Here is a 27,472-nt window from a genome sequence, read left to right on the forward strand (position 1 = left end):
CACACACAATACAATCTGTGAAACCAGCAAGTTTGTGAAATGTAACATTGTAACTCGGCCTATCAATTCACTGCCAAAGGGCTACGCCCTCTCTTTCCATCACTTCCGGGTCTAGTCGGACGGGGTTGTGAAATAAATGGTTGTCACGATATTTAGCTAGCCAATCTACAAATGACAGATACATATACAATTATACGGAGTACACTATCCATGTCAGGGTCCAAGAAGGATTTTCGCAGAATTGTGCAACTTTTTTTTCATAGACAGGAATATTTTATATTGTCTGCAAACCCATCGTGAATTGGTAAGTTAGCGAACGTTCACTAGGTTAACGTTACTATACCTGATTGATGTTTTGACACGTAGCTTAGCCAACTAGCACTTGCTGCACCACCTAGCAAGCTATTTACCGATAGCTAGCTAGCTAACGTTATTGCACTGGTTTAGCGAGCTAAACATTTCCTCTTTTCCCAAGCTATATTTTTGGACACATTATGTCCGGTAGCTACGCTAACGTTGGTGCATCAAGCTAGCCAACGTTAACTTGGAATATCCGTATTATTGAGTTTACAGAGTGATTCACCATAATATGCAGTATGATGTCGAAGCTTTACCTATCACCATGCTTTTCCTGCTAGTTGTAACCAGAGGTGGCTGTTAAACTAGGTTGCTAGCTAACGTGAATAAATAGTCATTAACGTTATGTGCAACGTTAGGACGTTGTAGCTAGGTACTGTAGCTAGCTAACGTTAGTGTGTGAATTCTGATATTATCCTGCATCGTTGACTAGCTGGTAGCTAACTTTACGTCTTTCTATTCCTGCAAAGCTAGCATACTACGCCTGTGCCAAGAGGTCAGGACCTTTGTTATGGCATGTATCCACAGGGTCACTGGTTCAAACCCTGCTGTGACTGACCCACTTTACAGAATAGTGTGGGAGAAGGCTAGCTAGGCGGGTAGGTCTGTACTGTGTTCATAACTAATGCTCTTTTTGCCCAGGACTGCTGAGTGACTTAACCAGGTGGTGTTGGCACCTTTGTGTGCCATCTCATTCCAAGTCCCAGAGGAACCTTAATACAGGTAGATTATTTTCTCTACACCATCACAGATGCTCCTTCCGTCAGTGTGTCATGTGTACTGTTAGATAAGGTGTTTAGTACACTCACTTTCTCTCTCACCTCCCCCTCCTTCTGCCTGTCTTCAGTAGAAGATGAACGGCCTGTCCATTAGAGAGCTCTGTTGCCTGTTCTGCTGCCCTCCTTGCCCCAGCCGCATCACAGCCAAGCTGGCCTTCCTCCCTCCAGAGCCCACCTACTCCATGCTGCCTGACCCGGAGGCTACAGCTGCAGCAGCAGCCGGGACCACGCCAGGGGGTGCTCCCCCCTCTCTGGGGGCTCCGGGCCTGCGCTCCCGGCTGGGTGGCGGTGCGGGAGACAGAGGTGGTGGAGGGGGAGGAGGTGGCGGAGAGGGCAGGTGGAAGCTCCATCTGACAGAGAGGGCAGAGTTCCAGTACACTCAGAGAGAGCTGGACATGACAGACGTGTTCCTGACCAGGTCCAGCCGGGGGAACCGGGTGGGCTGCATGTACATCCGATGTGCCCCCAACGCCAGGTGAGAGGAGAGAGAAGAACTAGATTAGTATAGAGATGATGGGTCGCAACCTTTCTCTTGCTCTTTTGCACAACAAGGGAGATTGTGCAAGTTTTTCTATTTATAGAGATGCATGAATTATAGAGTTCTATTTTAGTGTTCTTTTATATTCTATGGTTGTATACATCACTGTTTCCTCCCTTCTCTTCTTTATTTTCCTCTAACTGTTCTACCTCTCCCTCTCCCAGGTTCACAGTGCTATTCTCCCATGGTAATGCAGTAGATTTGGGTCAGATGAGTAGCTTCTACATTGGCCTAGGCACGCGTATCAACTGCAACATCTTCTCCTACGACTACTCTGGCTACGGTGTCAGCACTGGCAAACCCTCAGAGAAGAACCTCTACGCTGACATTGACGCTGCCTGGCACGCCCTGCGCTCGCGGTAAACAGCTGTTACACATGCACACACACACACACACACTTTTGTATTGCTATTCTTGTGGGGACCAAAGAATTGATTCCCATCCAAAATCCTATTTTCCCTAACCCTAAATGTGACCCTTAACCTAAACATAACCTTAACCCTATGCCTAACCTCAACCCCAAAACTATACCTAACTCCTAACCGTAACCCTTAACACTAATTGTAACCCTAAACCTAAAATAGCAGTTTTCTTTGTGGGGACCGGCAAAATGTCCCCAATTTTCCTTGGTTTGAGTAGTTCTGGTGAGTACTTCTGGTCCATACAAGGATAGGGTAGTGCTGGGTGGAAAACTGTACACACCGTTACCCTTCAGGAGTGCACAACAAGAAGGCCTATTCTGGTCATCTCGGCTGTGTTTTTGTTTACTCAGTTATCTGTGTTTGTGTCCCAGGTATGGTATCAGCCCAGAGAACATCATCCTGTATGGGCAGAGTATTGGCACAGTACCAACAGTGGACCTGGCGTCCAGGTTTGAGTGTGCTGCTGTGGTGCTCCACTCCCCTCTCACCTCTGGCATGAGGGTGGCTTTCCCCGACACCAAGAAGACGTACTGCTTCGACGCCTTTCCCAAGTGTGTCTCTCTCTCACACACACACACACACACACACACACACACACACACACACACACACACACACACACACACACACACAAAACACATTAGAATGCTTCATTTAGATCCACAACAACAGAAATTGTCACACAGGCCTACATCTTTGGCTATGAATAGATATTGTGACTCCTCAGCTATAAGCACGTTAGAGAACAATCGAACACATATGACATAAAAAACTACGACTTCATCGACAGGTTATGAAGCGTAACTCAAAGCTGCTTATAGACTCCTTACGTGACTTATAAATGTGAGTATAGACTACTTACAAACTGTTTGTGACATGTGTATTGCAGCATAGAGAAGGTGTCTAAGATCCCATCCCCGGTGCTGATCATCCACGGGACGGAGGACGAGGTGATAGACTTCTCCCACGGCCTGGCTCTGTTTGAGCGCTGTCCCAAGGCCGTGGAGCCACTCTGGGTGGAGGGGGCGGGACACAACGACATAGAGCTGTACAGCCAGTACCTGGAGAGACTACGACGCTTCATCAACCAAGACCTGGCTGCAGCACACGCCTGAGTGAGGAGGTGAGGATGTGTGTGTGTAAGGAGCTGTACAACAACATCAAGTCTGTAGAAAAGGAGCATCCACTATGCTGTAAATCTGTCTGGCTGTGTGTCTGGCTGTGTGTCTGGCTGTGCGTCTGGCTGTGCGTCTGGCTGTGTGTCTGGCTGTGCGTCTGGCTGTGCGTCTGGCTGTACGTCTGGCTGTGCGTCTGTGGTTGAGGTTGTGTGCATTGACTCATGGAAATGAAGGATCTTGATATGGACACCTGTCAAACACCTGGATACGTGTTCCTAGAGACTTCCTGAGGCAGAGCATTTGTGCACTACAAACTGTCTTCTCTGTGTACATGTATCTATGTACAACTCCCAGAGTTGAAGATGATCTCTGTATGGACCTGAGCTGATATCACTCCTCCCTGTGTCTGCAGTGGACATCTGTCTGTCTACTTTTCTGTCTTTCTCCCTGTCTCTCTAATAATGAACATCTCTCTCTCTCTCTGGATTTCTTTCAACTATCCTGTCCTAAATAAGGACTAGGGGAAGAATAGAACTGGCCTTTGAGAGTCTAAGAGAAAGTCTGCTCTCCTGTAGAAGGCAGCCATTTGAACTTGTTCTGGGTTAAAGGTTGTGATAACTGAGTGAGAGTGGGGAATGCAGGATGTACTGCAGTATTACTCTGACTAGTTGTTTGACTGTTGCCTGTCCATATTATCTAATGTGTCTGAAGTGAAAGGGTTGTGGAGACATTGATGTCTCTGAAGCCTGAGATGAACATGGATAGTCTGATCCCAGATCTGTTTATGATCACAAACAGATCTTGAATCAGGCAACAACAAAAACATAGCTAGTTTGTTTTCTTCTGTAAGGAGACCTCTGTCTCTTGATAGATTCCTAATGTGAATGAACTATAGTGGAAAAAACGCTTGAGAAAATAATGTATTTTCATTTATATACAGTCTTCTCTGTGGCTCTTGAGAAGACAAGTCCGTTGACTGTTGTGACGATAGAGAGAGCAGGACTGATGGTCAATTGCAGTGGACGGTGTCCGTGAGGCCATCTCAACTGGCATTTTCTGTTACATTAGATTGCACATATACACTATATATACAAAAGTATGTGGACACCCCCTCATAAGTGGATTCGTCTATTTCAGCCACACCCGTTGCTGACAGTTGTATAATATCAAGCACACAGCCATGCAATCTCCATAGGGAAACATTGGCAGTAGAATGGCATTTCTGAAGAGCTCAGTGACTTTCAACGTGGCACCGTCATAGGATGCCATCTTTACAACAAGCCAGTTCATCAACTTTCTGCCCAGCTAGAGCTGCCCCGGTCAACTGTAATTGCTGTTATTGTGAAGTGGAATCTTCTAGGAGCAACAACGGCTCAGCCGCGAAGTGGTAGGCCATACAAGCTCACGGAACTGGACCGCGGAGTGCTGAAGTGTGTAAAGTGTCTGTCCTCAGATGCAACACTCACTACCGAGTTCCAAACTGCCTCTGGAAGCAACATCAGCACAATAAGTGTTCGTGGGGAGCTTCATGAAATGCGTTTCCATGGCCAAGTAGCCGCATACAAGCGTAAGATCACCATGCGCAATGCCAAGCGTCGGCGGGAGTGGTGTAAAGCTCGCTGCCATTGGACTGTGGAGTAGTGGAAATGCGTTCTCTGGCCTGCACAGAGCCCTGACCTCAACCCCATCGAACACCTTTGGGATGAATTGGAACGCCAACTGCGAGCCAGGTCTAATCGCCCAACATCAGCGCCCAGCCGCACTAATGCTCTTGTAACTGAATGGAAGCAAGTCCCCGCAGCAATGTTCCAACATCTAGTGGAAAGCCTTCCCAGAAGAGTGGAGGCTGTTATAGTAGTAAAGGGGGAACCAACTCCATATTAATGCCCATGATTTTGGAATGAGATGTTGGCCGAGCAGGTGTCCACATACCTTTGGTCATGTAGTGTATGAAATGGTTGTTCACTTTGCTGCTATTCAACTGTCACTCACATAAGAAGACTATTCCTGAGGACTATTCCTCATGAGAAATAAATGGCGTTATAGCGTCTTATAAATATAACACTTTAACTGACTTTCTGAGATCTGAAGGGAATACAGTCATTAATTCACATTTATCCTCAATCTTTACTCATGCATTTTTCTCTCAAAGTAATAAAAACGTGTATAGTGTATAGCGGAGAGTTCGTCAAACTGTTAGACATGTTGAACTTTAATTGGGTTCCATGGTGGTTCTAAGTCAATAGCATGGAGCCAACATGGATGTCAGTTTCTTGAACTGATGATACAATGTCTGGTGTATAGGAGCTTTTCTATGGTGGCAGTTTGATCCAAGCCATAAACGAGCCTTTCACTGTTAGTGTGGTGCAGGTTCCACCACATCAGTCCACACACAAAGCGCGCAAGCATGATAAGCAGGTCTTAAGTTCAGCACTATTGTACAAAGCATCCAAAGTGTAGTTGAAAATATAATATTTACGTTTGTGTCTCCTTTGCATTGTTGACTACCTGACCCTGCCCCCAGAAAGACCAGAAGCAAGGACTCTAGGAATGACCTAGTCATAGAATACTGAAGTTACTGTCAGTAAAAGTAACTCTCTATTGAGGGGACACTGTATGTTGATGATTAAACAATACATAACACTGCAGTCATCCTGGGTGAAAGTGGCACTTTGTAGGTGGCTGTTTTTATAGGATCATTTTGAACAGGTATCTTATTCCATTTTCACAGTATGGTGTGTATCACCATACCTAAGGTGGTGGAAGTCCCTCAGGCTCCCGTGCCAGACTCTTCAGGGTTTTAGGCTGGTTAGGGTTCTAAGCTCTCCAGGGTTCTAGGCTCTCCTAAGATACAATGAGACTAGACCTGACTGTCAGTTGTCATTTCTGTACACTACTGTATGGGTTCTTGCTAAGAAGGTCTCTAAACATAATGGGGAATAATTAACACAGTGGTTCATTGAGACTGAATAGAGAATAGTCTCACTTGACCCTATGATAAGGAAGTGAGGTATCGATATTCTGACAACTTTATGCATGTCCATTATTTGTGTTTTACTGGGCAAGTGTTGGGGTGGGGTATATAACTTTGTGCGTGTGATGCCAGAGGGAAAATGTAAACTCAAGGTATCGTACAATATAGCGCTTTTTAAACAGGGGTATAGATTTAGTTGTTTTTTTATTACTGAAACTAAACTAATGTATTGTTTTGACTTTTGTGCTAGAGTTTGGACGGGGAAAATACTGGGTGGGGTTAGAACATGAGGGTGTGGTTTATATATGGTTATTGTAGTTACCTATTCTGTTTATTATGATTTGTAATATGAAAAAATTACTGACAATATGATGTAATGTCATTAATTCAGGGGACTGAATCTTGACCTTTTTATTGACAATGGGGAAAAAACAATAAACAATTATGTACAAAAATATAAACTTGTGTTGTTGATTCTATTGTAAAAACAAATTGACATAATTTGTGAATCCATTTAGTACAATGGAAAGAAAAAGTATGTGAACCCTTTAGAGTTACCTGGATTTCTGATCTTCAAGTCACAACTATAGACAAACACAGTCTGCTTAAACTAATAACAAACAATTATCATTTTTCATCTCTTTATTGATCATAAGCATTCACAGTGCAGGTTGGAAAAAGTATGTGAACCCTTGAATTTAATAACAGATTGACCCTCCTTTGGCAGCAATAACCTCAACCAAATGTTTTCTGTAGTTGTGGATCAGACCTGCACAACGGTCAGGAGGAATTGTGGACCATCTTTACAAAACTGTTTCAGTTCAGCAATATTCTTGGGATGTCTGGTGTGACCCGCTCTGAGGTCATGCCACAGCATCTCAATCGGGTTGAGGTCAGTGCTGACTGGGCGACTCCAGAAGGCGTATTTTCTTCTGTTCAAGCCATTGTTGTTGATTTACATCTGTCTAATAGGTTGTTGTCCTGTTGCATCACCTAACTTCTGTTGAGCTTCAATTGGCGGACAGATAGCCTTACATTCTTCTGCGAAATGTCTTGATAAACTTGGGAATTAATTTTTCCGTCTGATAGCAAGCTGTCCAGGCCCTGAGGCAGCAAAGCAGCCCCAAACCATGATGCTCCCTCCACCATACTTTACAGTTGGGATGAGATTTTGATGTTGGTGTGCTGTGCCTTTTTTTTCTCCACACATAGTGTTGTGTGTTCCTTCCAAACAACTCAACTTTAGTTTCATCTGTCCACAGAATATTTTTTCCAGTAGCACTGTGGAACATCCAGGTGCACTTTTGGGAACTTCAGACATGCAGCAAGAAGCTGGGGCTTCTTCCATGGTGTCCTCCCTTGAACACCATTCTTGTTTAGTGTTTTACGTATTGTAGACTCATCAACAGAGATGTTAGCATCTTCCAGAGGTTTCTGTAAGTCTTTAACTGACACTCTAGGATTCTTCTTAACCTCATTGAGCATTCTGTGCTGTGCTCTTGCAGGCATCTTTGCAGGACGGCCACTCCTAGGGAGAGTAGCAACAGTGATGAACTTTCTCCATATATAGAGTTTGTCTTACCGTAGACTTTAAAGGCTTTAGAGATACTTTTGTAACCCTTTCCAGCTTTATGCAAGTCAACAAATCTTTGGTCTTCTGAGATCTCTTTTGTTCGAGGCATGGTTCACATAAGGCAATGCTTCTGGTGAATATCAAAATCAAATTTTGTGAGATTTTTATAGGGCAATAGCTTTAACCAACATCTCCAATCTCGTCTCATTGATTGGACTCCAAGGCAGCTGACTCCTGACTCCAATTAGCTTTTGGAGAAGTCATTAGCCTCGGGGTTCACATACTTTTTCCAACCTACAATGTGAATGTTTAAATGATGTATTCAATATAGACAAGAAAAATACAATTTGTGTTATTAGTTTAGGCACACTGTGTGTCTATTGTTGTCAAATGTTATGTAAAATGTATGCAGAAATCCAGGTAACTTCAAAGGTTCACATATTTTTTCTTGCCAATGTAATTACAGTGTCTTGTGTATGAACTATCAATACATTTTTATTTACAGACATTCAAGAACTGTTGAATATTTTTTTGAATGGCTTAGAAGTAGCTTATTTTAAATACACCTGTATACATTGAAAGTATACTACACTGATTGATATAGTACTAATCATGGTGTACAGTATTTCTGTTTTGAGGGGAGAGTGCCCCCTGCTGGCCTGTTAGTGCCACTGACAAAGATGCCATGGAGTCATTCTATTAATTAAGTAGTAAAAGTTATCTGAAATTAATTTACACTATCATTAAATAATTTAATTTGCCAGCAAATTTCAGATTAAAATAACTTCTGACTTACATTATTCCTTTACAAAGAACAACATTCATTACCAGTTAAACTGAGACCAACGAATAGTGCCGTAAGCCAAATTGATTTTAGGAGTGGACTGACTGAAAAAAATAAAAGCTGCTTTGTGTGAAGTCAAGGTTTTCCACATTTCTGACAGGACTGAGGTTTTAGTGATCTGTCTCCTCAAATGGTCAGGGGACCCACATTAAATATATATTAACAATTGACCAGCTCATGAGATTACATTTTAATTGAGACCCTTTATATACTGTAGTTTGTTGTACTGTGGCTTTGGTATTTAGTGTTCCTACTATAGGCAGGGCGGACTGGGACAAGAATTCGCCCCTGTCATTTTATTCACATCGGCCCACCACTGCGCACGCCACTAGCTCAAGTAACATGTCTAAGCATGAATGCATGTTTCAAGATATTTTGATGTGCAACCTAATCCAGTAATTGTCATGAATTTTGGGTTCACAATTAGACTATAGTTGCTATTTTACTGTCAAAATAGTACTCCAGAATTTCCATATTAGTTTTTTTTTGTTCCAAAGAGATGAATTACATCTTTTATGTGCACTAACTAAAATCATAGGGTAATTAATTTGTGGTTCAACACATGAGGAAGTGTAAACTCAAAACACATTAATTAGAATACAAACTAAAATATATTACCCACCACAGGAGGCTAGTGAGGGGAGGATGGCTCATAAAGATGGCTGGAATGGTATCAAGCACTTGGAAACAATGTTTTTGATGTGTTTGATCCCATTCCATTAACTCCGTTGTAGCCATTACTATGAGCCGTCTTCCACAATTAAGGTGCCACCAGCCGCCTGTGATGCCCACTGCTAGTAGCCATGTATTCATCCAACCGTAAATGTAATGTCCTAAAAAACTTTACAGTTGTAGGCTACTACCCATGAAACCTATAGGCCTATGCCCGTGCACGTTTTGAGCACATTCCGCTCCATATCTCAAAGCCATATAAAATGTCTTGATTATAAAATAGTTGCTGTTGAGAAATAAAGATTATACCTACAGAAAGCTGAAACCCTCCTCTCTTCGACAGGGACAATTGGACGAAGCTTCCAAAGCTGTGTTTTTTCCCCGCAATTTCATTTTGAAATGTTATATGATCAGAATAAATGTTTCTCTCGAGTGCATGGAAGGAGAGGAAAGTGGCTCGCTCACCACAGCAGCAAGCCCCAGGGAGGGAAGACACTTTCATTACAAGAATCATGAGGATAATGCACTTTACTGTTTAGCAAAATCATTGCTTTAGCTGTCCCAAAATTAGGATGTTTTTCAGTGAGGTGACAATGTAGAATATGCTCTTTCTACGTTTACAGGCACCCTTTTCATTTTTTTATGATCCGTGATCTTGGCTGTCTAACTGATGACAGAGTTGAAGCAGGTCATCTTTGCTGATGCTGTGTTTGACTTTCAATGTGAGTTTGTGTGACCTCAGCCTAGCAGAAAACCTTCATGTTAATGTTTTGTATACTCAGGGCATATTAGTATAACAGAATTTTTTTTTTTTTTACTATTTTTATCTTAACAAGCTTATGGCCCGCCGGCCATGTCACTTTTTCTATGTAAAAAAAAAAAAGTATAATAAAAAAAAAAAAAGTGTCAATTTTCGACCAGCCCACCCAACAAAAAAATTGGCCAGCCCGTCTGGTATTTGCCAGAATATCCAAATGGCCAATCCTCCCTGGCTGTAGGTCTCTTCAGGCTGTTTCCTGTTCCCTGGAATGAGGAGGGAGCAGTGAGAGGAGGAACCAAATCACTCTCTCAGATATTATCATGCATACTCATGCACAAGTACACTCGCACACACCTTTAATTACATGAAAGTGAAGACTCAAATACCTACAATGGGTGTTCCTGTTGATTATGTAATAGTGGAGTGATTTCTTGGAAAACAGGTGTCATTCCTCTGGGCATGTTTTTCTCCTAACCTCCTGTGACCTAACGTCCTGTGATCTCTGCTGCTGATACAGTACACGATACCTCTGATGTCTGAGAACACTCTCTCTCTGTCTACACAACCGGTTTGATCTACCTTGAATGGTTTTTAAATTGTCAAAGTTTGTAGTTCCTTGAAATTCACATCAGAGCATAGAGTCATCTGTGGAAAACTACCCCATAGTGTGTGTGTGTGTGTGTGTGTGTGTGTGTGTGTGTACTCACTCTCTGAGGTGTATGGAGAACTCCGGCAGGGTCCCTAGAGAACTCAGCTGCTCCTCCAGAGCTACGATCCGCAAACCGATGTACCCCGAAGACAGTAGTAGCAACACCGCCCTACACAGACACACACGCACACAAAAGAGGTGGTGATTTTAATGTGAAAACAGTTTGATGTGTAAGATACAGTACTTCCTGATAGCTTGTAATCAGCTTGTGTTTTACTTTCACCTGCGGCACTCAGCACTCAGTATTACAATGAACTGTTAAACCTCCCTGGGAGATCCATACCTGAGTGCACTCTCGTTGATGGCACAGTGCAGATCAATCATGAGGAACCAGACATAAGTACTGTATGTCAATCAAGGACAGACAGCGGCAGGTAGCCTAGCTGTTAAGAGCGTTGGGACAGTAACCCAAAGGTCACTGGTTTGAATCCTGGGCTTGCAAGGTTTTAAAAATGTGCCGTTCTGCCTTTGAGCAAGGCAGTTAACCCCCAACAACTGCTCCCTGGGAGCCAATGTTTTGGATGTCGATTAAGGCAACCCCCCGCACCTCTCTGATTCAGAGGGGTTGGGTTAAATGCGGGAAGAAACGTTTCGGTTGAATGTGCAACTAACTAGGTATCACCTTTCCCTTCCCTAATCTTTTACAGGAAACCTCCCTGGGCAATCCATATCTGTCAGGCTTCAAGTTAGTTGTTCAAACAGAAGTCTGGGTAAATATGCAGACATAATTGTCACAAATATAGGTTATTTCAATCAAATGTATTTATAAACCTTTTTTTACATCAACAGATGTCACAAAGTGCTATAACTATTTATGACGTGTTAGTTATGAGCCTCGGTGTGTGTACTGATAACACTAATGTCAAGGGAGGAGAAAAGGTTATGAAAACATAATAATACTATAACTAGGGAAGTGTTTCTTTTCCTATTCTTTATAATTTATTGTTGAATAATGTTTCAACTGAAAGGCAATTTCTCCACAGTGCTATGGTTCTGTGTGTGGTGTAAAATCTATGTGAATCTGTAGCATTTATCTGTCAGTGTAATGTGTGCAATTCAATATGACTTGATGAATCCCCTGGGGGGCAATTAGAAGGTATTGGCAAAGCACAAACAAACAATTTCATCTATCCTCCACAGTCCACGGGTAACTAATGAAAGAGCAAGCACAGGAGACCGTAGCAAGGAACATCTATCTACGTAAGAGTGAAGAACCCTTGAGAGGAACCAACACCTGGCTTTATGGGTAAAAGTTCAGTGTATTACAGCCTTGACTATCTGGAGAACACCCTGTGCTCAGAGAACCAACTTATCTCACATCCATCCATCTACTCATCTCTTCAGCAATTCACCCAGCTATAAACAGCCAATCAGGTAGCAGGGTCCATTCCTCAACAGCTCTGAGCCAATCCAGAAAGACAACATACCAGACAGACTGTTGGGAAGTCTGGAAAAAGGCTTGTCTGTGATCCTGAATGATATGTGACTCTTTATTTAGATTTTCTTGGCCCATCCACCATCCCCCACCTCTTCGGAAGACAAAAATAAACTTAGTTTTTACAGCTTTTCTTTTGTTGTTACATGTCCATTTTACATACATGACATAGTTTTTTTTTCTACTGCAGAAGTTACATAGCAAGAGTAAAGTCATTTGATATACATTACATCTGGATAGATAGCACATTATACACTATATTATTATAGAACATACGCTTTTAAATCCACCCCTCAGCTACTCTCAATCCATCCCACCTATCTCTCTAACCCCCCCCCTCAGCTACTCTCAATCCATCCCACCTATCTCCCTAACCCCACCCCTCAGCAACTCTCAGTCCATCCCACCTATCTCTCTAACCCCACCTCTCAGCTACGCTCAGTCCATCCCACCTATCTCCTTAACCCCACCCCTCAGCTACGCTCAGTCCATCCCACCTATCTCCATAACCCCACCCCTCAGCTACTCTCAGTCCATCAAACCTATCTCCCTAACCCCACCTCTCAGCTACTCTCAATCCATCCCACCTATCTCTCTAACCCCACTCCTCAGCTACTCTCAATCCATCCCACCTATCTCTCTAACCTCACCCCTCAGCTACGCTCAGTCCATCCCACCTATCTCCCTAACCCCACCCCTCAGCTACGCTCAGTCCATCCCACCTATCTCTCTAACCCCACCCCTCAGCTACGCTCAGTCCATCAAACCTATCTCCCTAACCCCACCTCTCAGCTACTCTCAATCCATCCCACCTATCTCTCTAACCCCACTCCTCAGCTACTCTCAATCCATCCCACCTATCTCTCTAACCTCACCCCTCAGCTACGCTCAGTCCATCCCACCTATCTCCCTAACCCCACCCCTCAGCTACTCTCAGTCCATCCCACCTATCTCTCTAACCCCACCCCTCAGCTACGCTCAGTCCATCCCACCTATCTCCCTAACCCCACCTCTCAATCCATCCCACCTATCTCTCTAACCCCACTCCTCAGCTACTCTCAATCCATCCCACCTATCTCTCTAACCCCACCCCTCACCTACGCTCAGTCCATCCCACCTATCTCTCTAAACCCACTCCTCAGCAACTCAGTCCATCCCACCTATCTCTCTAACCCCACCCCTCAGCTACGCTCAGTCCATCCCACCTATCTCCATAACCCCACCCCTCAGCTACTCTCAGTCCATCCCACCTATCTCTCTAACCCCACCCCTCAGCTACTCTCAGTCCATCCCACCTATCTCTCTAACCCCACCCCTCAGCTACGCTCAGTCCATCAAACCTATCTCCCTAACCCCACCTCTCAGCTACTCTCAATCCATCCCACCTATCTCTCTAACCCCACCCCTCAGCTACGCTCAGTCCATCCCACCTATCTCTCTAACTCCACCCCCCAGCTACGCTCAGTCCATCCCACCTATCTCCCTAACCCCACCCCTCAGCTACTTTCTGTCCATCCCACCTATCTCTGTAAACTTCCCTCTTATGATGACCATGTGCCATATATTTTTTAACTGTGCTGAGATTTTGAACCTGTATAATTGCAGAGTATCTACAGATTGTAAGTTAAAGATAAATATTTTTACTAAAAGTATTATATTGTTGATTGATTGACTATGGCTTTCCAAATCGCAGTGCTATTTGTAGGGTTACTTTTTGGATAAATGTTGTGATTTTTCAGCCATTCCTGAACTTAAAATACACTGCATGACCAAAAGTATGTGGACACCTGGTCATCGAACATTTCATTCCAAGATCATGGACATTAACTTGGAGTTGGTCCCCCCTTTGCTGCTATAACAGCCTCCACTCTTCTGGGAAGGCTTTCCACTAGAACAGGGGTTCTTAAACGTTTTCAGCCTGGTGCCCAAGCTTGTGAAAACATGTGACTATATGTAAATATGGGTAATGAAATGAAATATAATAATATAAATAGCATGTTTCTTTTTTCCCATTAAAAACACTTACATATCTGTCTAGGTTGGAACTGTTAAGCATGGTTGGAACTAAATAAGCATGTTTAATTTTGTCTTGTTTGCCGTTCCAGATAAAGTGAAAGATTTTTTGCTCAAATCATTTAAAAAATAAATTGTTCGGCATAGGCAGGGCCATACGTAAATAGGTAAACTGGGATACAACTAAAGAATTAATCAGGGTGATTTAAAAAAAAAATAGACAAGTATTTACCTTTCCATGTAGGCAAGATCTTATCTATTTTTGATAACTTCCTATTAAAATGTGTTGTAGTAAGTTCCTTTATTTCCTTAGGGATATGAATATGTCCACTTCACCATCAGATCATTTTATTGGTAAACTACAGGGTAATGTAAAAGTTTTTTTTTTTTTTGCAATCCAATATGTAATATGGTACACTGATTTGGGTTGTAATCCAGGGAGGTTAGAAAAACTATATAGATCTTCTATGAGGCTGTGCAGGGATCCACATTGCGGATTTAAGAGGCGTAGAATGACACCTTGGATTTCTAGCCCCTCTATATTATTGTTGGATCTGATTTTAATTTCCATGGCCATAATAAATAGATGTGCAGACAGTGGACAACCTTGTTTTACTCCTCTTGACAGTTTAATACTTTCTGAGACGTAGCCATTATTTACTATTTTACACCTAGGGTTACTATACATAACTTTAACCCATTGCATAAGAATTAAAATAATCCAGGCATTTATATATAAATTGTAGTTGTACTTTATCAAAAGCCTTTTCAAAATCTGCTATGAATACCAGACCTGGTTTCCTAGATTTTTCATAATGTTCTATTGTTTCAAGTACATGTCCTTTTATTATCTCCAATGTATCGTCCATGTAAAAACTCTGTCTGATCAGGACGAATAATATCCGACTACAGCTTTTTAATTCTATGCTCTATGCATTTTGCTTGGATTTTTGCATCACAGCACTGACATGTAAGGGGCCTACAGTTTTTTAAGTTGATTTGATCTTTATACTTACCACCAGGTTCCTGTTTCAGTGATAGTGAAATCAGACCTTCTTGCTGAGTACCTGATAGTTGACCATTTTTATAGGACTGGTTACAATATGCAAATAATGGATCTTTGAGAGGATTATAAAAGGTTTAATATACCTAAACTGTTATGCCATCCAGCCCTGGAGTTTTCCCTGGCCGAATGGCTTTAATTGCCAAGTCTTTCTGTACAGCTGTTCATTTTACACTAAATATTCCTTACAGTTAACTTCAGAGTGGAAATGAGGGAATCATGGATTCATTCTTTTGGTGAATCATGGATGACTTCATAATTTTTAACAAGTTTCTGTAAATTATTTTTGTTAGCATTTCTATGTTGAAGATAAAAAAATAATTTGGTGCATTTTTCACCATTTCCATCCAATTTGCTTTATTTTTGAATGTTCCCGATAAGTTCCTCCATTTCTTTTTGTTTTTCCTCTAACATATTCTGTAGCTATTGTATATGGTACTTTTTTATTGCTATCTATCTGTACTGTTATTTCCGATATTTCCTTTGTTAATATGAACTCTTTTGACTGAAATTGCTTTCGTTTTAAGGATGAATATTGAATTGCATGACCTCTGAAGGCACATTTAAAAGGGTCCCATAGAATAAGGGGATCCGCTGTAACTATGTTACGCAGGAAAAAGTCAGTTATAAAATCCTTTGTTTTGGTTAAAAACAGCTTGTAATTCAGTAGGCTTTGATAACATTCCAATATTTGATTCTCCCGAGTGGCACAGCTGTCTAAGGCACTGCATCTCTTTCTAACTTCCCTGGATTACAACCCAAATCAGTGTACCATATTACATATTGGATTGCAAAAAAAAACTACTTTTACATTACCCTGTAGTTTACCAATAAAATGATCTGATGGTGAAGTCGACATACAACCGGCCGTGATTGGGAGTCCCATAGGGTGGCGCACAATTGGCCCAGCGTCGTCCGGGTTTGGCCGGTGTAGGCCGTCATTGTAAATAAGAATTTGTTCTTAACTGACTTGCCTAGTTAAATAAATAAAAAAATTTTTTTATAAAATCCTCGCCCACGTGGAAATTCTGTAATCGGAATGTGGATGCCAATTATTTGATGATCTGACCACATTCTGCCCCCATCACATTCTTCCCCCTACCAGAGTGAAGGAAGCAAGAAAATAATCAAGACGACTAGCTTGATTAAGCCACTTCCATGTATATCTCACTAGGTCTGGATTTTTAAGGCTCTATAGGGGTACTTAAAACGGTATTATAATCTCCCACCATAATAATAGTCATTTGTTGATTGTGAGCGCGATAGATTAGTATATATTTTCATAGAATATGATATGTGACTCTTCCTGCCGTTTTAGATTCAAGACGAAAACTTGTGTAAGATTTTAGAAGCTGACAATAGACTTAAGATGTTTGTAGATTAACACACCCATTCTCACACGTGGCAGTATGTTTGAAGATTAACACACCCCATTCTCACACGTGGCAGTATGTTTGAAGATTAACACACCCCATTCTCACATGTGGCAGTATGTTTGAAGATTAACACACCCCATTCTCACACGTGGCAGTATGTTTGAAGATTAACACACCCCATTCTCACACGTGGAAGTATGTTTGAAGATTAACACACCCCATTCTCACACGTGGCAGTATGTTTGAAGATTAACACACCCCATTCTCACATGTGGCAGTATGTTTGAAGATTAACACACCCCATTCTCACACATGGCAGTATGTTTGAAGATTAACACACCCCAGATTAACACACCCCACATGTGGCAGTATGTTTGTGAGAAAATATGAAAGGTGATGCAAGGGCTTCAGCACCTATAGATCTAGTTACAGGCGATGGGGAGGGGAGAGGAGAGAGAGATGGAGATCAGGAACAGATAGATGGAGAGGAGAGGAGTACTCACAGAAACAGACAGATGGATAGGAGGACATTGAGGTTGCGCATATCTCTGATGAGGAGGGTTTTAACCCTTTCAGTGACGATCCAAACCCACGAGTCAGCTGTTAAAGAGGAAAAGAAGACAACAGGCCATTCAAACAATATTTAAATGTGTGGTATGTCTGAGTATATGTGCATGTGCTTGTGAATGAGTGTGTGTGTGCGTGTCTGTATCTGTCTGCTTCAGTGTGTGTTTAACTACGTGAGTCTTCCTCTGTGAATGTGAACTGATTATCCTGAGGTTTGCTGATGCTGCTTCTAGGAGTGGTGCTGTCCTTCCCAGTTTTCGTTATGATTAATATTACATCATATTCATATCTGTTGTATGTCGTCTGTTATGCCTCTCACCCCTCATTTATTTTTCTCGTCTGTCTTAACAGTCTTTTTAAGATGTTCTCTCTTACCGCTGCTGGGCAGGTCAGAGTAGACGGCCTCTATAGGAAGGCTCCGCTCCACACTGTCCTCCCGGCTGGAATTGCTGGAGATCTGTCGGCAGGGAAGGGTTAAAACATGTCCTAAAACAAAAATCTCCTGGTCAGAATAAATGGTGTCTTGATTAATAACACAAAAAAAGTGAATGTGTACTCTGGAATTTTCACAGTGAGTTATGAAGAATTACAAAGTGCACTTTCTTTGATGGCACTGATTGGAGAAAACAGGGCAGTACAGGAAGCTACATGGTGGGAGGAAAAGGATAGGATGACATCGAGGCCATCAGTGAAATTCTTACTGTGTCTATGTCCCGATCCACGCCATCAACGCTGTTCTCTCCTGAGAAGTGGGGACTTCTGTTGCCACTCTCCACCTGCTCCCCCAGCTGTTGTGGAAACCAGAGTCTGTAAACGCAGTTGAGCGGTCGGAAATCCCGCTCATGGCGCACCCACGTAATTTCCATCCCCTCCGCTAAAAAATGCTCCTCGCTCACAGGAAAAAAACTGCCTCCTCGATATTCGCTCTATTCATTAAAATCACAATTTAACTAACACCCATCTCTTTTTGTGACTAACTGAACCTAACACTTGGTTTTGAAGTATTGAAACTAAAACATATGATTCGAATATAAAGTATTTGAATAAACATGAAAAGGGGAATGTAAGAAGCGCTCATAATTAAAAATAGGCTATATGTAGTATTAAACAGCACAGAAACACCCTAATTAGGTCAGAATCCAGACATGTAGCCTAAGGAACGAAAATGAATTGTTGAGGATATATTATTGTTATTAGCCTATTATTTCAATGATTTCAAGGCTATAGCCTACAAAGAAATACATTGTGAAGCATTTGCGATTGCGACATGAACATTAAGCGCTTAGCATTTAAACAACAATTTGTTTATTAAATTATTATAGTCTATAAATTGCGCATATAGGAAAGAATTACAATTAAATAAAAGTGAAACTAAAATGCCTTACTAGGCATTTGAATCCACTTTTAGAAACACGAGTTTGGCCAGAGTGTGGTTTCAGGCTCATGCGATGGTGCTTGGAGAGCAGGCCAACAGTGGATGGGGATGCTCAACACCCTTCGGCCACTCTTGCCAGGTTGGGCAGGGATGCAGAGTTGTTTTTTTATAGGAAGGCCTACAGGTTTTCAGGCAAAAATAATCCTATCAAAACAGAAAGCTCCTTGAAAGAGGTAATATGTCAGGAATATTGGGCCAAAATCAATGATAGCCTATTGTATAGATAATGGAACAAAACAAGACACATCCGAGGTTCAAACTATAGAACCCAGTTCCTACATTTGAATACATTTGATTTTATCAAACAAAACTGTGCTACATTTTATCTCTGGGACCCTCAGGATGACAAATCAGAGCAAGAATACTGAATGTAAGTACATTATTTACCTTCAGAGGTGAATGTATCAAACCAGTTGCAGTGACTAAAGTTTTTTTTTTTGTGCACTCTCCTCAAACAATAGCATGGTCTTTTTAAGAGAGAAAGGGAGACAGAGAGAGAGATCAGAGATCATTTGGGTATACCTGTGCTTGTGAACACACAAACTGCAGGATTTCGTAACACACTCTCCGGTTCCGCAAAGACACAAACGAATACTGAAACAGAGGCAAAACAGAATGAGGGACTACACAACACACCACCACATAGACAAACCACCACACAAACACACTACCAGATAGACAAACCACCACACAGACACACCACCACACAGACACAACACACCACCACACAGACACAACACACCACCACACAGACACAACACACCACCACACATACACATCACCACACAGACACAACACACCACCACACAGACACAACACACCACCACACATACACATCACCACACAGACACAACACACCATCACACAGACACAACACACCATCACACAGACACACCACACAACACAACACACCATCACACAGACACAACACACCACCACACAGACACAACACACCACCACACATACACAAAACACCACCACACATACACATCACCACACAGACACAACACACCATCACACAGACACAACACACCATCACACAGACACACCACACAACACAACATCACACAGACACAACACACCACCACACAGACACAACACGCCACCACACAGACACAACACGCCACCACACAGACACACCACGCCACCACACAGACACAACACACCACCACACAGACACAACACACCACCACACAGACACAACACACCACCACACAACACACCACCACACAACACAACACCACACAGACACAACACACCATCACACAGACACAACACACCACCACACAGACACAACACACCACCATACAGACACAACACGCCACGACACAGACACAACACACCACCACACAGACACAACACACCATCACACAGACACACCACAACACCACACAGACACCACACAGACACAACACACCATCACACAGACACACCACAACACCACACAGACACCACACAGACACAACACACCACCACACAGACACAACACTCCACCACACAGACACAACACACCATCACACAGACACACCACCACCACACAGACACAACACACCACCACACAGACACAACACTCCACCACACAGACACAACACACCACCACACAGACACAACACACCACCACACAAACACACCACCACACAGACACTCCACCACACAGACACAACACACCACCACACAGACACAACACAGACACACCACCACACAGACACAACACTCCACCACACAGACACAACACACCACCACACAGACACAACACACCACCACACAAACACACCACCACACAGACACTCCACCACACAGACACAACACACCACCACACAGACACAACACAGACACACCACCACACAGACACAACACTCCACCACACAGGCACAACACACCACCACACAGACACAACACTCCACCACACAGGCACAACACACCACCACACAGGCACAGACACACCACCACACAGACACAACACACCACCACACAGGCACAACACAGACACAACACACCACCACACAGACACACCACACCACCACACAGACACAACACACCACCACACAGACACAACACGCCACCACACAGACACAACACGCCACCACACAGACACACCGCCACACAGACACAACACACCACCACACAGACACAACACACCACCACACAGACACAACACACCACCACACAGACATAGACACACCACCACACAGACACAGACACACCAACACAACACACCAACACAACACACCACCACACAATCACAGACACACCAACACAACACATCACACCACCACACAGACACACCACCTCACAAACACAACACACCACCACACAAACACAACACAACACACCACCACACAGACACACCACCACACAAACACAATATACTACCACACAGGTACAGACACACCACCACACAGACACAACCACAAACACACCCACAACCACAGCCACAGACCCAACCACAACCACTGACACACCCATAGCTGCAGACACAGAGGCAGACACAGCCACAGACACATTCACTCAAACAAGACCAACAGGGCCGTTGTGGGTTTGTTTCTGACCTTGTTTCCATCAGTAGTACGGATGGAGAGCATAGACAGGGCTGAGTTCTGCTTCTTCACTTCCTTTACGCTGGACACATGGACCTCAACCTACAACAAGACACAGATACTACATCAACAACACATGGTACAGACCACAACAGACCATTTACTTCTACCTACTGTTTGTTGGCCAACTTGGCGTTGTCTACTCTACGGCTCTATTCAGTCTGGATGGCTGAACACACACACCACAGATTCCCCGATAGAAATATAAAGTCATTTCCGATAGAGCCGACATATGCAGCGTTTACTGTGAATGCAGCCTGCGCTAACGTGGGAACGTTGCCTTTAAATTTACATCACACTGTAAAGCTGAGCTTCTGTGATACGGATTGAATAGGGTCCCTATTCTACTCTACTCTACTCTACTCTACTCTACTCTGCTCTGCTCTGCTCTAATCTGCTCTACTGTGTTCTTCTCTACTCTATTCTGCTCTACTCTACTCTACTCTACTCTACTCTACTCTACTCTACTCTACTCTACTCTACTCTACTCTACTCTACTCTACTCTACTCTACTCTACTCTGTTCTACTCTGCTCTACTATGCTCTGCCCTTCTCTACGCTGCTCTGCTCCTCTCTACTCTACTCTTCTCTTTACTTTTATCTACTCTGCTCTTCTCTAATCTACTCTACTCTTCTCTTTACTTTTATCTACTCTGCTCTTCTCTAATCTACTCTGCTCTTCTCTAATCTACTCTGCTCTTCTCTAATCTACTCTACTCTACTCTACTCTTCTTTACTCTACTCTTCTTTACTCTACTCTTCTTTACTCTACTCTTCTTTACTCTACTCTTCTTTACTCTACTCTTCTTTACTCTACTCTTCTTTACTCTACTCTTCTTTACTCTACTCTGCTCTTCTCTAATATGCCCTACTCTACTCTACTCTACTCTTCTTTACTCTACTCTTCTTTACTCTACTCTTCTTTACTCTACTATGCCCTTCTCTACTATGCCCTTCTCTACTCTGCTCTGCTCTTCTCTACTCTTCTCTAATCTGCTCTACTCTACCCTTCTTTACTCTACCCTTCTTTACTCTACCCTTCTTTACTCTACCCTTCTTTACTCTACCCTTCTTTACTCTACCCTTCTTTACTCTACTCTTCTTTACTCTACTATGCCCTTCTCTACTATGCCCTTCTCTACTCTGCTCTTCTCTACTCTTCTCTAATCTGCTCTACTCTACCCTTCTTTACTCTACCCTTCTTTACTCTACCCTTCTTTACTCTACCCTTCTTTACTCTACCCTTCTTTACTCTACCCTTCTTTACTCTACCCTTCTTTACTCTACCCTTCTTTACTCTACTATGCCCTTCTCTACTATGCCCTTCTCTACTCTGCTCTGCTCTTCTCTACTCTTCTCTAATCTGCTCTACTCTACCCTTCTTTACTCTACCCTTCTTTACTCTACCCTTCTTTACTCTACCCTTCTTTACTCTACCCTTCTTTACTCTACCCTTCTTTACTCTACCCTTCTCTACTCTACTCTGCTATGCTCTGCTCTTCTCTAATATGCCCTTCTCTAATATGCCCTTCTCTACTACTCTGCTCTTCTCTACTCGGCTCTAATCTATTCTGCTCTGCTCTTCTCTAATCTGCTCAGCTCTACTCTGACTACTCTACTCTTCTCTAATCTGCTCTTCTCTAATCTGCTCTACTCTACTTTACTCTTCTCTGCTCTTCTCTAATCTGCTCTTCTCTACTCTACTCTGCTCTTCTCTAATCTATTCTGCTCTGCTCTACTCTACTCTGCTCTACTCTGCTCTACTCTGACTACTCTACTCTACCCTTCTTTACTCTACTCTACTTTACTCTTCTCTGCTATGCTCTGCTCTTCTCTACTCTACTCTACTCTACTCTGCTCTTCTCTACTCTGCTCTTCTCTATTCTAATCTGCTCAGCTCTACTCTACTCTGACTACTCTACTCTTCTTTATTCTTCTCTACTCTACTCTGCTCTACTCTACTCTACTCTGGCTTTCTCTACTCTGCTCTATTATACTCTACACTACTACATATGAATCTCTTACCTTGGTGTCCTTGAGGAGTACGGAGGAGTAAAAACATACGTAGTTGACAGACACAAATAGCTTCCCATGATACAACACCTCCTTCTGCAGGGCACAGGTGAACACTGAAACACACAACCAGGACAGAGGACACAGTCAAATGAGAGACACGTGAGTTTCTCCTTGACACTTCCCTTTATCCCCAGAATACACTGTGATATATTCAGCTGAGGGCACATTTAAATATTGTGCAGAGTGAGTGCTTAAGTTTAGTTGTTATCAAGCAGCACAAAGCACATAATGTGGAATGAAATATTATGAATGTCCCAATGCATTAAGTAATGATTTTGATGACTCCATCATAGCTCTGTAATCGAGACATAAATCCACATGCAGCCCAGACAGTTTCAGGACCACGATGATGATGAATCCATAAATAAGTTCCAGACTCACCATGTACTGAGATCTACTCACCATGAGTTAGTTTCTCCTCTGTAGGAATGTCTCGGAATAGTTTGTGGAAGGTTTTGTTGTATTTCACAAAACTCTACAAGAGAGAGAGAAAAGGATCTAACTCTCTGTTAATCAATCAACCAATTAATGAATCAATCAACTAATTCATGAATCAATCAACCAATTCATGAATCAATCAATTCATGAATCAATCAACCAATTCATGAATCAATCAACCAATTCATGAATCAATCAACCAATTCATGAATCAATCAACCAATTCATGAATCAATCAACCAATTCATTAATCAATCAAGCATTCAATCAGGAGACATTTCCAAGCCAGAACCAAACCCCAAACACATAGTGGAGAAAGAGTGCTAGGACCTCAAATCAAATAAAAGTTTATTGGTCGCGTATCGAGATTTGCAGATGTTATCGCAGGTGCAGCGAAATGCTTGTTGTTGGCTAGGAGCTAGAAACAGGGCAACTGTGTCTGTCAGCACCATCTTGTCTGAAGCCCTCCTTCAGGTCCTTGTCCTGTATATTTCAGGTGGGCTTACATTTTTGGCAACGGCGCCATCAGGCCGGTGGAAGCTCTCCTCCTCTATGGTCTCTGACCTATGGATAGGGAGTGATTGAGATCGGATCAATGGACTTACATAGGCTTTGGTACTTTCCCCCAGTCCGTGGCCTATTCTAGTCATTAAACTTGTTTTCAGAAGTAATCTTTGACCTGAGAGAGTTGCTCCTGTTCAGGCTGTGTCCCAGCTCCTGGATCTCCAGCTGGGCCTCCTCTAGACTCTTCCACTTCTCTTTGCTCTTCTTACTGCGGCTGCCTCTCCTAAGGCCCAGACTACCTCCTCCGCCACCATTCTCCAGGGACCTGGAGGAACAGGGCACTAAACCGTCACGGTGTTGCCCCGTGTCTGTAAACACACTCTGTTTAGAGGTCATATTTACATATTTACCTATATGTCATATTTATTTTGTAATAAACCTTATTGTAGTTTGCAGAATTTCCCATAGTGGGACAATAAAGTTGTGGGTTGAATTTGTGGATTCAAACTCAACTGATTCACCTACCCATGGGCATAGTTTTTTTTGTCTGCTGGTGAAAACTGCTGTTACATTAATGAAAACATTAAAAAAATGTGCACCAAGAATCCAAACTATACCCATAGCTATGCACCTGATTGTTATCATTTTGATTCTAATCATTTCAAGTCAATTCTGACTTTCCAGGAAGCAACCTACACAACCATGTTATATAAGTTATTAGAGATGTGAGATATCTTGTTATTTACATTCTCCGGCTAACTTGATACCATCAGACAACCATAAGGAAGAATGGTTGCCAGAGCAGTTCTAGCTAGTACTCATTATGATAGTCAACTACACCTTAGTGGCACTCAAATATCTTTTTCACCTCATTTAACACCTCAATTATTTAACAAAAAGAACATCTCAATATGTGGTCCAGGTCAGTCATGACATGGCAAAGTGGGGGGTGGGCCTTTCCTCTTTTGTTCTCTATAGTTCCTCAGGCAAGGGGGAGGCTGATGACGTCACAACTTTCCATCAGACCAACTCCTTGAATGCCCTTCTCCTTGCAGTTTGCAGTTGTGTGTAAAAAACACTATTTTGTTCAAAACATGTTGTTTTTATACCCTATAGTGTGTGTACCTTACTGTATTTTTACTGTATTTATACTTGGGATATCACTTTTTAACTGGAAAAGTAAAAAAAAATCGCTTGAGGATGTCTTTAAGCGTTAAAAAGAAGTGGCATCCAGGTCAAAGGAAGATTTGCTATCATTTGTAATTCAAATGATCAGAACATTTCACATGCAAAGTAGGTGTCATAGACTGAGTGTACAAAACATTAAGAACACCTTCCTAATATTGAGTTGGATTTAACAAGTGACATCAATAAGGCTGCATCACATCCGGCTGTAATTGGGAGTCCCATAGGGCGGCACACAACTGGCCCAGCATTGTCCGGGTTTGGCCGGGGTAGGCCGTCATTGTAAATAAACTGACCTGCCTAGTTAAATAAAGGTTAAATAAAAATACAATAAAATAAATAAGGGATCATAGGTGGTCAGTCTATGTCATGGGAAGAGCAGAGTTTTGTACACTGTGTGCATTATGTTTAAGCGCCTGAGGATGGAAGAAAGCAAACCATGGACATTAAATATGCATGTCCAGATGTAGGATCTTAATTTGAGCCAGTTTCCTACATCAGGAAAATAATCCTGTAGCAACAGGAAAAGTGAATTATTATGTGGACAATGGACATTTTTGTAGCGGTTGATACATTTTTCGTAAGGGAAAATCAAGTAGGACATTTCAAAGTTTAGATTAAAGACTTTAGAAGCCTTTTTAAACCTCAAATACACTACAAGTTTTACATTTAATCCTTTTCAGGAAAGTTCTCATGCAACAGGGTGCTCAAATTAAGATCCTACATATCACAGGAAGTTGTGGCACCTTAATTGGGGAGAACTGGCTCATTACATTTACATTTAAGTCATTTAGCAGACGCTCTTATCCAGAGCGACTTACAAATTGGAAAGTTCATACATATTCATCCTGGTCCCCCCGTGGGGAATGAACCCACAACCCTGGCGTTGCAAGCGCCATGCTCTACCAACTGAGCCACACGGGACCATTCTTATGACCGGAGCGGAATCGGTGGAATGGTAACAAATACATCAAACACATGGTTTCCAGATATTTGATGCCATTCCGTGAAGTCTGTTCCAGCCTCCTGTGCAACATATATATCTTTGTTTATTCTATTCCAGGATAACATTTTCATTATTGTTCCTCTCCTTACGGACAATGTAGGCCTAACTGTAACGAAAGCTGTTACATTTACAGTTCAAAAAGTCTAACTTTAATGTGAAAACCCAAATAAAATGCACAGAAACATCACATAATTGAAAAGTCGTCAAATCAATCTTTATGCACCAAAGCTTTGAGTATCTAGATATCTGCTAAAGAAAGCAGATTCACCTGCTCCCGATTAGACTAACCTGTTACTTCTGGGGCTGGACGAGGGTCCTGAGGGCTATGGCTGCAATGCATTTTGGGGAATGAAAACAAACAAGTTCCCTTCCTTCCTTCTCTTCCTCAACTCTGGTGAGTCCTCCGTTCAGACTAAACCATTAGTGAAATGGCAATAAATACAGCTGGAATGGCCTGTGTGTGTGTTGTCATCTAGGTGGTATGCACTACTGTAAGTTTGAGGAATGTACAATTCTCAATAGAAAATCCAAGATTCGGTTAAGGGACATTCAGACTTCCTAAACAGAAACAACAGTGATGGTCTCTACAGCTGGAGTTTAACTGAACCTGTCTAGAACTGTACAGAAACACCATATGTATAGCAATGCATAATAATAAAATACTTATTTTAAAAAGTTTGATTGGTTGATACTCACACTGAGCTGTCGAGGGAGAACCTCCGGCGCTCCATGTTCATGGTCTGGAGTGGTTAAACGTCTCTCCCACTCCCACTGAGCTCCTCTCTACTCCACACTGTATTTGCACTGACTATGTAAATCGACTCTCACACGTAGGAACTCTGTGCTCCACTGTGCTGCAGTATACACCCAGCCTGTCTTTCTACTCTCCTACCTGGCTTTAGCCCACAGAGAGGCAGCTGATAGATAGCTAGAGGGAGAGACAGCTTTCTCCTGTTACCAGCCAGCCTATTCTCTTCAAGCGTATTGCTGGTTTCACCTATCATCTTCTGGGGGGCGGGAATACCATTTCA

General features: G+C 42.5%; 2 protein-coding genes across 3 annotated transcripts; one reads left to right on the forward strand and one right to left on the reverse strand.

Annotated features, from left to right (window-relative positions):
• Positions 1-25: 25 nt before the first annotated feature.
• On the forward strand, positions 26-6,649 carry LOC139550361 (alpha/beta hydrolase domain-containing protein 17A-like). Of its 2 annotated transcripts, none has more exons than XM_071361223.1 (6): positions 26-304; positions 1,000-1,080; positions 1,208-1,611; positions 1,839-2,033; positions 2,468-2,647; positions 2,986-6,649. In XM_071361223.1, the coding sequence occupies exons 3-6, from the start codon at positions 1,211-1,213 to the stop codon at positions 3,209-3,211; spliced, it is 1,002 nt and encodes a 333-aa protein (XP_071217324.1). In that variant the 5' UTR covers positions 26-304; positions 1,000-1,080; positions 1,208-1,210; the 3' UTR covers positions 3,212-6,649. The 2 variants fall into 2 exon arrangements, with proteins under 2 accessions (XP_071217324.1, XP_071217323.1); XM_071361222.1 differs by having other exon boundaries at positions 27-304; positions 1,205-1,611.
• On the reverse strand, positions 6,558-27,404 carry LOC139550362 (GRAM domain-containing protein 2B-like). The gene is made up of 12 exons (XM_071361224.1): positions 27,138-27,404; positions 24,426-24,575; positions 24,253-24,310; positions 23,711-23,783; positions 23,258-23,361; positions 21,185-21,274; positions 19,158-19,229; positions 17,902-17,988; positions 17,576-17,657; positions 17,137-17,233; positions 10,745-10,855; positions 6,558-10,300 (listed from the first exon to the last, which is right to left on the reverse strand). The coding sequence occupies exons 1-12, from the start codon at positions 27,176-27,178 to the stop codon at positions 10,282-10,284; spliced, it is 984 nt and encodes a 327-aa protein (XP_071217325.1). The 5' UTR covers positions 27,179-27,404; the 3' UTR covers positions 6,558-10,281.
• Between the last annotated feature and the right edge of the window lie 68 nt (positions 27,405-27,472).

This window comes from Salvelinus alpinus, chromosome 23 (genome assembly GCF_045679555.1).
Source record: "Salvelinus alpinus chromosome 23, SLU_Salpinus.1, whole genome shotgun sequence".
Taxonomy (NCBI): domain Eukaryota; kingdom Metazoa; phylum Chordata; class Actinopteri; order Salmoniformes; family Salmonidae; genus Salvelinus; species Salvelinus alpinus.

What these genes read in the sequence shown, in the direction of transcription:
- LOC139550361 (XM_071361223.1), top strand. Translation starts at nt 1,211, where the DNA reads ATGAACGGCCTGTCCATTAGAGAGCTCTGTTGCCTGTTCTGCTGCCCT. An exon ending in TGGCACGCCCTGCGCTCGCG is followed by an intron (nt 2,034 to 2,467) that starts GTAAACAGCTGT and finishes TTTGTGTCCCAG; the next exon opens with GTATGGTATCAGCCCAGAGA. An exon ending in TGCTTCGACGCCTTTCCCAA is followed by an intron (nt 2,648 to 2,985) that starts GTGTGTCTCTCT and finishes TGTGTATTGCAG; the next exon opens with CATAGAGAAGGTGTCTAAGA.
- LOC139550362 (XM_071361224.1), bottom strand. Translation starts at nt 27,178, where the DNA reads ATGAACATGGAGCGCCGGAGGTTCTCCCTCGACAGCTCAGT. An exon ending in ATGGCGCCGTTGCCAAAAAT is followed by an intron (nt 23,784 to 24,252) that starts GTAAGCCCACCT and finishes TCTCTCTTGTAG; the next exon opens with AGTTTTGTGAAATACAACAA. An exon ending in TGGATCGGGACATAGACACA is followed by an intron (nt 17,658 to 17,901) that starts GTAAGAATTTCA and finishes CCCTGCCGACAG; the next exon opens with ATCTCCAGCAATTCCAGCCG.